The following is a 13816-nucleotide window of genomic DNA, read 5'->3' as shown; positions in this document are numbered from 1 at the left end:
GAAACTTCCTGACAGTTAGAGCAACTAACCAGTGGAACAACCTGCCTCCAGAAGTGGTGAATGCTCCAACACTGGAAGTTTTTAAGAAGAGACTGGCCAGCCATTTGCCTGAGATGGTATAGGGCACAGGTAGGCAACCTCGGCTCTTTTATGACTCATGGACCAACTCCCAGAATTCCTGAGTCAGCTACCCCTGGTATAGGGTTTCCTGCCTGAGCAGGGCGTTGGACTAGAAGACCTCCAAGGTCCTTCCAACTACTACTACTACTACTACTACTAATTATTATTATTATTATTATTATTATTATTATTATTATTATTATTATTATTATTATTATTATTATTATTATTTCTGCCTGTTCTGTCGCTTCCTATAGGCCTTGTGCAATATCCCAATCTTTAAAAAGATTCCAGAAGGCTACAGTAAGTATGTCTGGGAGTTGTGGAGATTTGATCTCTACCAGAGGCTCTTCCATAGCTCTTCTACCAATGAAAAACAACATTTATGGGCCTCCAGACGGGGTATTACTAACAGTTTTTCTTGAGATGCCTGATTAAGACAAACAGTTATGGTTGGAAAAAGCAGTCCCTCAAGTATGTGCAAGTCCAGCACAGTGGAGATTTTCTAGATATCTTCAGTTTTAACCAAAGCTGACGATGTCAACTGAAGCTGATACTACACTGACAGACAGTGCAGTACCCAGAGTACAGATGGAAAGTACTAACAATATGCTTATATTTCATAATATGCCCATGTTTGGGAGATTTGGTTTTTCTTTCTTAAAACTCCCTTAAATATTTGCCGAAATACTACAACCCTGAAAGCAGCCAAGGCCTATGTGCTTTCACCTGGCTTCCACAGTTTAATTCTGTGTATGTTGTTGATAGAGAGGGACGCGGTGGCTCAGTGGGTTAGGATGCTGAGCTTGTCGAACAAAAGGTCGGCAGTTTGGCGGGTCGAATCCCAAGTGCCGCATAACAGAGTGAGCGCCTGTTACTCGTCCCAGCTTCTGCCAACCTAGCAATTCAAAAGCACGTAAAAATGCAAGTAGAAAAATAGGAACCACTACTGTGGGAAGGTAACAGCGTTCTGTGTGCCTTTGGCGTCTAGTCATGCCGGCCACATGACCACGGAGACGTCCTCGGACAAGCGCTGGCTCTTCGGCTTTGAAACAGAGATGAGCACCAGCCCCTAGAGTTGGAAACGACTAGCACGCATGTGCAGGGGAACCTTTACCTTTACCTATGTTGTTGATGACTAGGACTATTCTGTATGTGAAGCTGGGTGCCCCTTTGCACAGCACCCTGCCTTGAGGTGACTAAATTTATAGGAATTCAAGAGTTTTTAAACAAAAGATCTCCTTAATTTTTTTGGGAAAATTGTATTCTTGAAGATAAAATGCTACATTTCTGTTATCCTTCTGTAAAAGAACAGAACATTTGATTCTATTTGTAAAAGCAGTTGCATAGGTTTTCACGACTAATTATGAATTAGATTTTTTTTGGTGTATTCATCTTTCTGCTTATGCTTGGACAAGCATCAGTGGTGGGATCATCACTAATGAAACATAGCTTCTCCCATATATTTTTTCCACTAATGTTATATTGGATACAACCTAGATGCAATTCTGTGAGTTCCTACAGTATATGTTAAATAAGGAATTATTGCTCATAGATTAAAAAGTGCATTAAATCTGAATGATGTTAAGTTTCTTCAGTTTCCTTTCATAAATAGTGCACAATAGTTCATGCAGATATGGATTTCAGATTAAAATTTATGTTGCTGCTTTCGTTGGGTTTTTTTAAGGCAGTTTTGCCTACAGTATGCTCAATAGATATTACTCCTCTTTTTGGTACCAATATTGCAGAAAAAAAATCTTGCTATATGACCAGGCAGAGAGCTTTGCACCATATCCTTATGAGAGAGAGAGAGAGAGAGAGAGAGAGAGAGAGAGAGAGAGAAATTTACTTGTTGCCATTAAATAGTCAATGTTAACCTCTTGATTTCAAGTTTTAAAAGTGATAGCAAATATTCAATTTTTCAGCACTGTTTATGAGCATCAGTTCTATCTCTTTAGTTGCATAATTTATTCAAGTGTGTTGATTTGAACAACATGCCATCTGAAAAAGCTACTGGAATAATCAATCTTTACCTATATCTATCGACTGAAAATGTTGAGCATATTTGTTCTTCATTCCAGGTAAAAGACTTTTCACAAACCAACTCTGAAAATTTTCTGTCCCTATTCTTTTAAGCATCTGCAACAGGATCAGTTAGCCGTATCTTCTTTTTTTTCCTTAAGGTCTGCAAAATATAATAAAAGTAATAACTTGTGTTCCTCCTTCTGACCTAGTTGCTATTTTATGTTATGATTTCAGTATGAGAGATTTCTTATTTGTTCAGTCAGATGGAATTAAAAGTTGAGTAGTAGTTTTATCTATAGCTATTTTGGTGAGGTCCTCAGGGACCTGATGTTCAGGGATCATCAATCTAACTCACTTCCTTCCGACTTCAACCTTGGAAACAAATCCATTTTTTTCTGAGAGTTCCTATTGGTTCAAACTACAGCAACAAAATATTTATGATCTTATGTGTAGGCAGAAGTACCACAATTAAATTGTGCTCCCTGGATCGTTAATGTATTTGTTAGCCAATAGCACAGATTATATTTGCAACCAATCTTTTATTAGATTCAGACCTAAGATTTAAAACTATATATCTACAGTAGACAGAATGTACAGCTGAGGCCAGATCTTCAGGTGAACATAACTATTCTTTTGAAGTAATATCATATCAGTGGTATATTCATTCTCAAGTCAATTACTTTATCCACACCCATCATTTATGTTTCTTTTTAATTAACTCTTGATTAATTTATTAATTGGCAAACATTTATAGTTTAAAATGCCCTTCACTAACCTTTTGCTAACTTGATGCTCCATGAGAACCCTTCAAATACCAAAGCACTTTTCCCCCTTTTTGATACAAAGCCTTGCATAGCCACACCACACCACGGATTAGATTCGACTAAAATGGATTTGGGTAATTTCTGTTTGGTGTGTTGTAAAAATTAATCAAAGAATTGAAGCCTTTGAACTATGGTGCTGGAGAAGACTCCTGCGAGTTCCTTGGACTGCAAGGCGATCAAACCGGTCAGTCCTAGAGGAGATCAACCCTGACTGCTCTTTAGAAGGCCAGATCCTGAAGCTAAAACTCAAATACTTTGGCCACCTAATGAGAAGGAAGGACTCAATGGAGAAGAGCCTAATGCTGGGAAAGATTGAGGGCAATAGAAGAAGGGGACGACAGAGAATGAGGTGGCTGGGTGGAGTCACTGAAGCAGTAGGCGTGAGCTTAGATGGACTCCAGAAGATGGTAGAGGACAGGAAGGCCTGGAGGAACAGTGTCCATAGGGTCGCGATGGGTCGGGCACGACTTTGCAACTAACAACAACAAAAATTAATCATTACATACTATGTTCTGTTATCGAAACCATTATTTTGAAGCGTAATATGATTTGTTTGGGTAAAATGTGATTTTTGAACACAACAATTTTTGAACACAACAATTCAGTGTGTTGAACCCAACCTGTACATCACTGGGGGCTAACCACCTGACTGTTAGCAAAGAGATTGTTTGGCTACCTTCTTCAGCCTTCCAATGGGATAGATGGCACTTATAGTGATGTCATGAATGAGATTTATAAACAAATGTCCTCGTGATAAGAAAACTAAAAGTAAATGGCATATTATAGCTGTCTCCACATCTCAATTTGGGTGGCATCTGGGATTCAGAAGAGAGTGTGTACTTATACCCTCCCCCTTCATAGACATTTATATGTGATAATTTTGAATCCCAGATGCCACCCAAATTGTAGTTTTTCATGGAATTATAGAAGCTGTTTCAGATTATATTACCTACTGCAGAAACTGGGCAGAACAGAAGGAATTTGCTATACTTTTTTTTGAAATCTCAATGGAAGGGGAAAAGGTGATTCTACAATCCTTAATCTAACTAAACCAATTACCATTCCCTGTGACTTTTGAGTTACTTGAACTGTGAAAGTGGAAAGTGAAAGTGAAAAACCATACCAAATAAATAAAGAAGAAATAGGAAGGGCAGTACATGGGAAAGATTATTTTGGATTGTAAAAGCTTTGGAAATGAATAGCTACTATTTATTATAGAAAACTCTACAACCCATTTCAACAGATGGCATTATATTATACACGTACAACAAAATGAAAATGAGAAGATCTTATCGAAGTAAGTAGTATTTCTAAGGTGAAAACAAAGGTTAGAACAGATTACTAAGCTAACAATATGTTACCATGCAAGAAAGGTTAATGTCCTTTCAAATTGCATTATCAACTGTATCATTTCCAAGACACTTGAACCAATAATATGACTCTGCTCAGTCTAGAGAACTATGCCAGTTCTGATCAATACAAAATAAAGTGAAAGCAATTCAGGGAGAGCAAAAATAGTGATAAAGTTCTAGAATAGAAGATCTGGTTCTCAGTGAGAGAAAAAAACTTAGGGAGATACTACTCGTAGCTTAAATTACTTGAAGTTTAATTTTTAATATGAAGTGGGATACAATACATACATACATACATACATACATACATATATACACTTGAAGTGATCCAAATAGGCACAGAACTAGTTCAAAGAAAGTATAAATTAATATAATATCCTTAACTCCTTTTTTAAAAAAAAAATACCTCCATAATATTTTTTAAAAAATATTAAAAGAATTACAGGAAATAAAGTTAGTAGATCAGTTGTCAGTAAACAAAGAACAAGAGTTTTTATTAGCTTGAATAATCTCAGCCTTATAAACTTTAGTTATTAATGGCTTTATAGGGAAGGCTGGCAGAAATATTGCTTTGGTTCGTACTTTTAAATGGCTCTTATGAAAGAATAGTATTGCAAGTATTGCTAGTATTGCAATCTGTTCATAATATAGTGGGATTGGTATAGAAATAACTTCTCCGTTTATTGGTTTTTATTGGTTCTTTGCCCTTTATATGATTGTGACCCCTTGCCAAACAAGAGTTATTGTTGCAGAAATAGTGGGAACTGCTTGGATAGTCTCAATAACATGTGCTGGTTCATAAAATTAGTGATGCAGTGAAATTCCCGCCATAATGGGATACCACCAACACCATCAAGCATTTCCAATGTTTGTTCATGCTATTATTTCTTAAAAACTAAAATAAAGATACGTTAGGAATGTTTTTTATTGCTGGATGAAGAATTGACTGTCATATAGAAACTCAAGGGCATGTATGTAGCACTTGATCCATTGTGAGGTCTAGAGCTGAGAGAGAAAGTCCAAAGTTAGCACAAAGTTAACCATGGCTAAAGATGGACTTACACCTTGGTCTCTTCTGTACCATCCTAGCTACTATGCCATGTTGACTCTTAGGAATAGGATCTCTTGGTAGGATATCACCAATAGCACATTTAAGAAAAGAAAAAGTAAGATGAGGCAAGGACAATCCTGAAATCTATGGACTTGGCAAATTAATCCAGTACTTAGCCTGAATTTTATTTAATTCTGTCCTTAGTATCAAGTCATCCTGCACACTGAGACTGTATTTGTTACAAACTTCATTGTGAGATGCAACACTATACTATGATTGGGTTTTTTTCCCCCATTTAGGAATGTACGAACCAATGCTGTAATGCTACAACCTGCACTTTAAGGCCAGGAGCAATGTGTGCACACGGACTTTGCTGTGAAGATTGCAAGGTGAATGTTTGATCATTTTTCATTTGGGATGGGCAGGAATTCATAGTAATGTTTTTGATGGTACAGTTATTCAAGGCTGGGGTGTTTGTGTTGGTTCAGATATTTAAGGCTGGGGCATAGGTGTGTTTTCAATAGAATTCTTTGTGTTCCTGTCTTGTAATGATGAAAATTTGGGGGAAGACTATTTTTTAAAGAAAGAGGCCAGCATATCTTCTCCTATAACACAGTGTGTATTTTTTCATATCCTTTGCTGCTAGTATTAATAGATGGAGCCCTATATGTGTATGCCTACCAGGGCAGAGTTCTTTCAGGTTTAAGGTGTGTATTTCTGTCTGATGCAGAACATCAAAGCCCTGTACTTGCATTTTAATGAGGAATGAAGGCAGGCCTTTGAAAGTAAGCCATAAACAATTCTGCAGTATATCAATGAGAGGCATATAAAGCACTCTTCCACCTCTCATGCTGTGTTTAATAGATGCCTGGTACAGAATCTTAGGAAGAGAGAAAGACAACTTTAGCCATAGCATAAAGCCACAATATAATACATTTTATTCTTTGAAACTGAACCCCTTTTTTTCCCCCAAATAAAGCTGAGGCCAGCAGGGATTTTATGCAGGGGTACCAGTAATTCCTGTGATCTTCCTGAATTCTGTACTGGAAGCAATCCTCATTGCCCAGCCAACGTTTACTTGCATGATGGGCACTCTTGCTATGGGGTAGACGGGTACTGCTATAACGGGATGTGCCAGACTCATGAACAGCAGTGCATCACCCTCTGGGGACCAGGTGAGCTTGAATACTTGAACTTTAATTTTTTTTCCCTCTAGATATTTATTCACACAAACAAATTAGCACTGGCCTTTGGAGGAGGCATGTAATGATTTCTTACCTCTCAGAATTCATGACCTCAGAACAAATCTTTCCTGCTGCATTTCAAAACCACATGCCAATCCTTTCCTCAAGCTGATAGTCAGCGATGCATCCCTGTTGATGCAAGTAAGTTGGTAAAGGGTATGACTGAAGAATACTATTAAAATATGCAAAGAATGGCATTTTCTAATTCAATTAACCTTCTTGCCTTAGTGTACATAGAAGCTCTATTAACCTATTAAGCTTAAATGATTGTTACCACACCATTCTCTGACTATCTCTTGCTCCCAGATGTTTTGGGTACATAAGCTTCCAACCAGCATGGAGCTGTGGTTCCAACATATTGAATGACAGGCTCTAGCCTGGAGAAGGCTAAAAGTGATCTTTCAGAAGTCGTCTCAGTCTTCCAGAAGTATCAGTTATAGCTCTGTATATGTCAGCATGTGTTCTGCCAAAATGAGCCAGGGGTTTTTGTTTTGTTTTGTTTTTTTGGCTGGGTCATAGCCATAGGTTTCACTTCAGACCTGTGCAGTTAGTTAAACATTACATGGAGATTCCCAGCTACCATCATTGTCCTTATTTGTATCACCTGAGAACAGCTGCATCCTTTCCTGAATAAAGGTTGACTTGCTTTGCTGAAAGTTACTTAGCTGTAAAATGCAAATACTTTCCTACTTCCTCTTAGAAGTAATTACTATTATGTTAGCTTAGGCACTTAGAGATTTCTGGGATGACAGCCACTCTGTAAGTGCACAGCATTAACTCTGAAAACATAAATCATAGCTGAAGGTGAATTAGGATGAAATGGTGCCACCAAATGTATTTTCATCAGACTGGGAACCAACCTCAACCATTATCTGGCTTTCACTGATAAAGTAATCTAAATCAAGAACAGAGGAAGTGCATTAGAAAACTGCATATCCATCCACTCCAATCTTTTTGCTGTTGTAGTTCTGCACCATCCCTTTTCCAACATTTCAGTCATTTGCTACAGTATGTCACTTTTTTCTGCAGTCAGTGCTTTTGACAACAGAATACTGCCAAATGGGGAAATTAGAATGCAAAATAATGACTGCGAGTAGCGAGGTCCTAAAAAGGCAATTAGGTGATGAAGTAAGAAATTTAATTTAAATAGTATAAGGTTACTTGGATTTCAAGAATCCTTCTGAGAGAAGGTCAGAAGAAAGACTTCAAGAACTAAGTAGTTTGTTCTTTTCAGTCAATTTCACTGTATAATTTAACTTCAATTCCTATAGTATTCACTAAAATGCATTTTTTACCAGTTGCTGGTGTTGCTAATGATGATGGTGATGACGCGCAGAATAACTGTAGCTTTATTGTATTGTATTTTTATTAGGGAACAGGTGAGGCTCAAATGAGGGTGCTGCAGAAATTTGGAGTCAAAGGGCAAGTAGAGAAAGTAGAAAAATTAACTTGTGAATAAAGTTTCCGTGCAGCAGATTGTTAAGAAGTTATCTGAAAAATCTTTTTGCATCCAATTGAAGATATACAGTAATTTCAAATTTTCCATTATGCTCAAAAATTTCTACTAAGATTTACAGTTGTTCTCATGATTTAAAAATGTTTCATATTGTTGTATACCATAACATTATATCTATATTTTTTAAAAAAAACAATAACATTAACATTGTAATTTATTTCAATAAAACATTATAGTAGAAAGAATGTTTTATATGCTATAAAGAATCTCATGTTAAAGAAATATTTCACAAACTGAATTCAGGACAAATCTGTGTTACATAAGAAAAGTCCTATTCTTTTTCTTCTGCAATCTCTGCCTTTAAATTAAAATGAAACTTTTTAACCCTTCATTTCTATAAAGTTGCATTGCCATAACTGTGACCTATTTATAGTAATATGATTGATGGTTATGTAGAGTAGAATGCATTTGGATATTATCTACTCCTTTTATTGGCATTTCCAGGAGGTGCTTAGATATGCAGATATCTAAGTGAGAGAAATATTGATTTTTCCGAGAGAAAAGAAGCCTCAACCTTTAACAAACGGGGACTTTCTAAGCCTGCAGAGAAATGAATCCTTACTTTAAATTCATGAAATCGAATGAGGGTCCTGTACTTGTTTTAATGGGAATAGTTATGATGATGACTAAATACTATCATCAATATTGTGATATGACAGTCACAGATAGAAATGTATGTTGTTTACTATGAGAATCAGTTGTCAGGATAAAATATAAGACAAACACACACAAAATCCTACAAACACACACAGGATTCTTTAACCATTCATTTGGCTATATATCTCTGCCTATATATTCTGGGTTTTTGTTTCGGTTTTTTGCCTTTTTTGAAATTAACACCCAAAGTACCCTATAGTACTTTTATAAAGAATAGGGAAGCTTTTATGAAATTCCAGAAGGCATGTGTTCTGCCATGCCTAAAGAACAGTCCTTTGGATTTTAAGCCCAATTGTTCTGAAACAGGAAAACAAACATATCTATCATCACAAGAGTCTTCCTACAACTAGTATCTAGATGCCCATTTATTCCTATCCTCCCTTTTCCACCTTTTAATCAGTTATCTAGTTATCTACTGCTAAGCTTGTAAGCCGCCCTGAGTCTTCGGAGAAGGGCGGGATATAAATGGAATTAAAATTAAAAAAATAAAAAAATAAGAGAACCTGTCACTGTAACCCATAACTATTCAAGAATTTTTAGTGACAAAAGCTGTTGAAGAACTAAATGTGCCATGTCAAATGGATCCTCTATATATACATGCCTATTTATTTATGTATTTATTTATTTTTATCCTACCTTTACTGTTTTTATTAAAATAGAATATATGGTTTTATATTGAGAGTGTTATGTTTATAAAAGGTAAAGGTAAAGGTTCCCCCGCACATGCGTGCTAGTCGTTTCTGAATCTAGGGGCCGATGCTCATCTCCGTTTCAAAGCCGAAGAGCCAGTGCTTGTCCGAGGATGTATCCGTGGTCATGTGACCAGCATGACTAGACGCCAAAGGCGCACGGAACGCTGTTACCTTCCCACCATAGTGGTCCCTATTTTTCTACTTGCATTTTTACGTGCTTTCGAACTGCTAGGTTGGCAGAAGCTGGGACGAGTAACAGGCGCTCACTCTGTTACGTGGCACTTGGGATTCTCTAATAATTCCCCATTCTCCCCTATTTCTCATTCTCCAGGCAAAGCAGAGAGCAATTGGGATGGGGAAAGGAATAGCAACAGCAGCAGCCCCAGCCTACCAAGCTTCTCAGTTCCTGCTTCATACAGAAGGGAGCATGTAACCTAGCTAGTGCGGAGATGGCTTAACTGGGCATTGGCTGCACACTGGCCAAACTGGTGACAACTACTGTGCTCTGGCTGGAGCAGACCCTGAAGACACATAGTGTGTGGCAAGCCAGGAGAAGAAAGTCCCTTCACCATGACTCTCAGCAGCATCTGCCACAGCCGAATGCTTTTCCTTTGGTTATCTAACATGCAGTTGCAAGTATGAAAAAGTAACCAACCTCTGTAGGGCAATCAGTTTAATTAAAAAGATGGCTAGATTCAATAATTGAGTATGCCTTTAAATAATGGCGACAATTTAGGCTAGCTCTGGCTAATATAAATCTCATAAGCCTTGACTCCCCTTTTCATGAAAAGTAATTAGTTTCAGTTACAAAAGATCAAGATGATAATGGAGGGTAAAAAGAGTTTAAAAAAACCCTCAGACTGAGCTTAAACTGAGCAGATGATTCTGGAATGTGCAGAATGCATATGGGTAAATATACTTGTATTAAGCAAAGGCTTCCAAAGAGCACATTAGCTCTATGCCCTTTTGAAGATAACCAAGAACTGGTCAGCAAATTTTAAAAAAAAAGAGTAGTTCATTCATCAGGCTTGTAAAAAAAATTGATAATAAGGAAATTGAGTGCCAGATCCCAAAGAATAGCCAGCGCAATAAAATATTTGTGAATTATCTGAGTTCATTGAAACAAAAGCTGGGCATTGGAAGAGGTTCTGAATTAAATGCTGTCTTTAAATCCATGAAACTTATAGTGATAGTGGTTAGAATACCTTTCTGTTACAGTAGTTGATACAGTGCTATATAGTAATTGATGGTTGATTGCCCCAGTTGAACCCAGCTAGTTTCTCAGCCAATACCTTAAACTGATCCAGTCCATCAATTGATTTCCAATCAAAATGTCAAGTACAGAGTTTACAAACTATGTTTAATATATTAGACAAAAAAAATCAGAGATACAATTTTTCCCCTTTCTTATAAATTGGTTCACTGGCTTCAATTGTTAAGGGAGCTAGAGGAAATTATTGGTAGGGTAAATAAAAAAGTCCATACTGGGTCTTCCCATGAGGACCACTTAGGATGGAAGAATTACTCCTTTAGACATTACACCAAGAAATATTGGCAAGTTTTCTTGCTGATCTCCCAGTTTTCATTCTGTTGCTATTACTTTCTGGATGTCCTCTGGCAAGCAGAGATATGAGAGTAAGATTATTCAAGACTTACATGGTGGCCTTAATGATTTTGTCCTCAGCTCTAAGACATATCTTAAGGCTTTTATGGGTATCTTCAAAACATGGGTCCCATCATAATTTCTTGGGTGGTATACAGTTCCCTTCTAAGTTCTCCTATGTAGTCATCCAAATTAAGGGATACTTGGCTGTATAATTACTTCATCAGTCATGTACTGTATACGAGTCTTCCCTTCTCATCTCTTTTAGTTTAGAATAGAATAGAATTCTTTATTGGCCAAATGTGATTGGACACACACAAGGAATTTGTCACCAGTGCATAAACTCACAGTGTACATACAAGCAACAAGTGATAATCATAATGATAATCAGGGCTTTTTTTCTCATAGAACGCTCAGAACGGAGTTCTGGCACCTTTTTTGGATGGAACCTTGTAGGGTAGGCAAGGCAGGTTGTATGACATGTGTGAGTTCCGGCACCTTTTTCTTTTACAAAAAAAGCACTGATTATAATCATAAAATAAGGGACACGGTGGCTCAGTGGGTTAGGACGCTGAGCTTGTCGATCAGATGGTCGGCAGTTTGGTGGGTCGAATCCCGAGTGCCGCATAGCAGAGTAAGTGCCTGTTACTCGTCCCAGCTTCTGCCAACCTAGCAGTTCGAAAGCACGTAAAAATGGAAGTAGAAAAATAGGGACCACTATGGTGGGAAGGTAACAGCGTTCTGTGCGCCTTTGGCATCTAGTCATGCCAGCCACATGACCACGGAGACGTCCTCAGACAAGCGCTGGCTCTTTGGCTTTGAAACGGAGATGAGCACCGGCCCCTAGAGTTGGAAATGACTAGCACGCATGTGCGGGGGAACCTTTACCTTTACCTTTAATCATAAAATACAACCATCATAAATCATGAGATACAAGTTATAGTCATAAAAATCTAAGGAAATAGGTAATAGGACAGATGAGAAGGATAAGTAATACAGCCCTACTAGGTGGTTTGACATAGACTGGTTTGGCATAGACTGTTGTGGGAATTAGTTGTTTAACAGTGATAGCTTGGCGGAAAAACTATGTGTCTGGCTGTTTTGGTGTGCAAGGCCCTATAGCATCATCTTGAGGGAAGAAATTGAAACAGTTTATGTCCAGGATGTGAGGGGTCTGTAGATATTTTCACAGCCCTCTTTCTGGCTCATGCATTGTACAGGTCCTCAGTGGAAGGCAGGCTGGTTGCAATTATTTTTTCTGCAGTCCTAACTGTGTCTGTGTTGTCTTGTTTGGTTGCTGTGCCAAACAGAAAGTTATAGACGTGTAAATGACAGACTCAATAATTCCTTTGTAAAACTGTATCAGCAGCTCCTTGAGTAGTCTGAGCTTTCAGAGTTGATGCAGAACATTCTTTGTTGTGCTTTTTTGTTGACGTTTTTGATGTTAGGTATCTGTTTTAAGTCCTGAGATATTATAGAACTTAGAAACTTGAAGGTCTCTACTGTTGATACTGTGTGGTCTAGTATTGTAAGAGATGGTAGAATATGAGGGCTTCTCCTAAAATCTAGTCTCTCTACAGTTTTGAGTGTATTCAGTTCAAGATTGTTCTGGCTGCACCACAGGGCCAGTTGTACAACTTCCCATCTGTATGCAGATTCATCTTCATCTCAAATGAGACCAATCACTGTTGTATCATTTGGAAACTTCAATACTTTAACAGAGGGATCCTTTGAGATGAAGCCGTTGGTATATAGAGAAAAGAGTAATAGAGAGAGCACACAGCCCTGGGGGGGTGTAATGCTAATAGTACAGGTTTCTGATATGATTTTGCCTAGCTTCACCTGCTGCTTCCTATCTATTAGCAAACTTATGATCCACTTACAAGTGTGGTCACGCACAGCTACTATGTTTCCCTGAAAATAAGACCCAACCGGAAAATAAGCCCTACCATGATTTTTCAGGACACTTGTAATATAAGCCCCACCCCCAAAATAAACCCCAGTTAAGATCATCAGCCAGATGGACACATTTAGTACCGTATTTCCCTGAAAATAAGACCTAACTGGAAAATAAGCCCTAATGCATCTTTTGGAGCAAAAATTAATATAAGACTCGGACTTATTTTGGGGAAAACATGGTAGCTTAGTCAGTTTAGTGAGAAGAATATCTGGAATGATGGTACTGAAGGCCGAGCTGAATTCTACAAAAAGGACCCTTGCATAGGTCCTTGGAGTAGGGTACAGAGTCTCTTCAGGTACTAAGGAGGCAGAGACAGTTTTAAAGGGTATTATTTGAAGCTTCTTATCAGATCACTTTATCTGGCTCCCAGGTATTATTAGCACCATAGCAAAGCAGTAGATAAAAATATGATTAATGGAAAGTAGCAAAGTAAAAGTCGTGGCTCCCTGATGTTTATACCAAAGTTGCTCAAAAGGGCCTGGATAGCCCAGACGTCTGGAGGAAAGTTGTATGGATAGATAAGTCAAAACTGAAGCTTTTCTGGATATGTTCATGAAAGAAATGTCAAACAACAAAAATTGGTGCTATTTATTCACTCAGACTATATAAATACACATGCACAAATATATATGTATACATAGATATGCACACATTAGTAGATCCACATGAAGTACTGGTAAGATACAGTGGCAAAGAGCAAAAATAGCAAGAATTCTAAAACTATATTAACTAAATAATGTTTCAGGACACTACATTTCTTAATTCATACTGA

General features: G+C 37.7%; 1 protein-coding gene across 1 annotated transcript in view; it reads left to right on the top strand.

Annotated features, from left to right (window-relative positions):
- Nucleotides 1–13816, top strand: part of ADAM12 (ADAM metallopeptidase domain 12) — a 306835-nt gene that overhangs the window by 249225 nt on the left and 43794 nt on the right. Inside the window, exons 13-14 of the mRNA XM_083364104.1 lie at nucleotides 5672–5761; nucleotides 6352–6547. Of these exons, the coding sequence (XP_083220230.1) occupies nucleotides 5672–5761; nucleotides 6352–6547 (286 nt within the window). The remainder of the gene's footprint in view (nucleotides 1–5671; nucleotides 5762–6351; nucleotides 6548–13816) is intronic.

The sequence above is a fragment of the Vipera ursinii genome, assembly GCF_947247035.1.
Source record: "Vipera ursinii genome assembly, chromosome: 5".
Taxonomy (NCBI): Eukaryota; Metazoa; Chordata; class Lepidosauria; order Squamata; family Viperidae; genus Vipera; species Vipera ursinii.
Note: the sequence above shows the minus strand (reverse complement) of the source record. Positions and strands in the feature narration are given on the sequence as shown.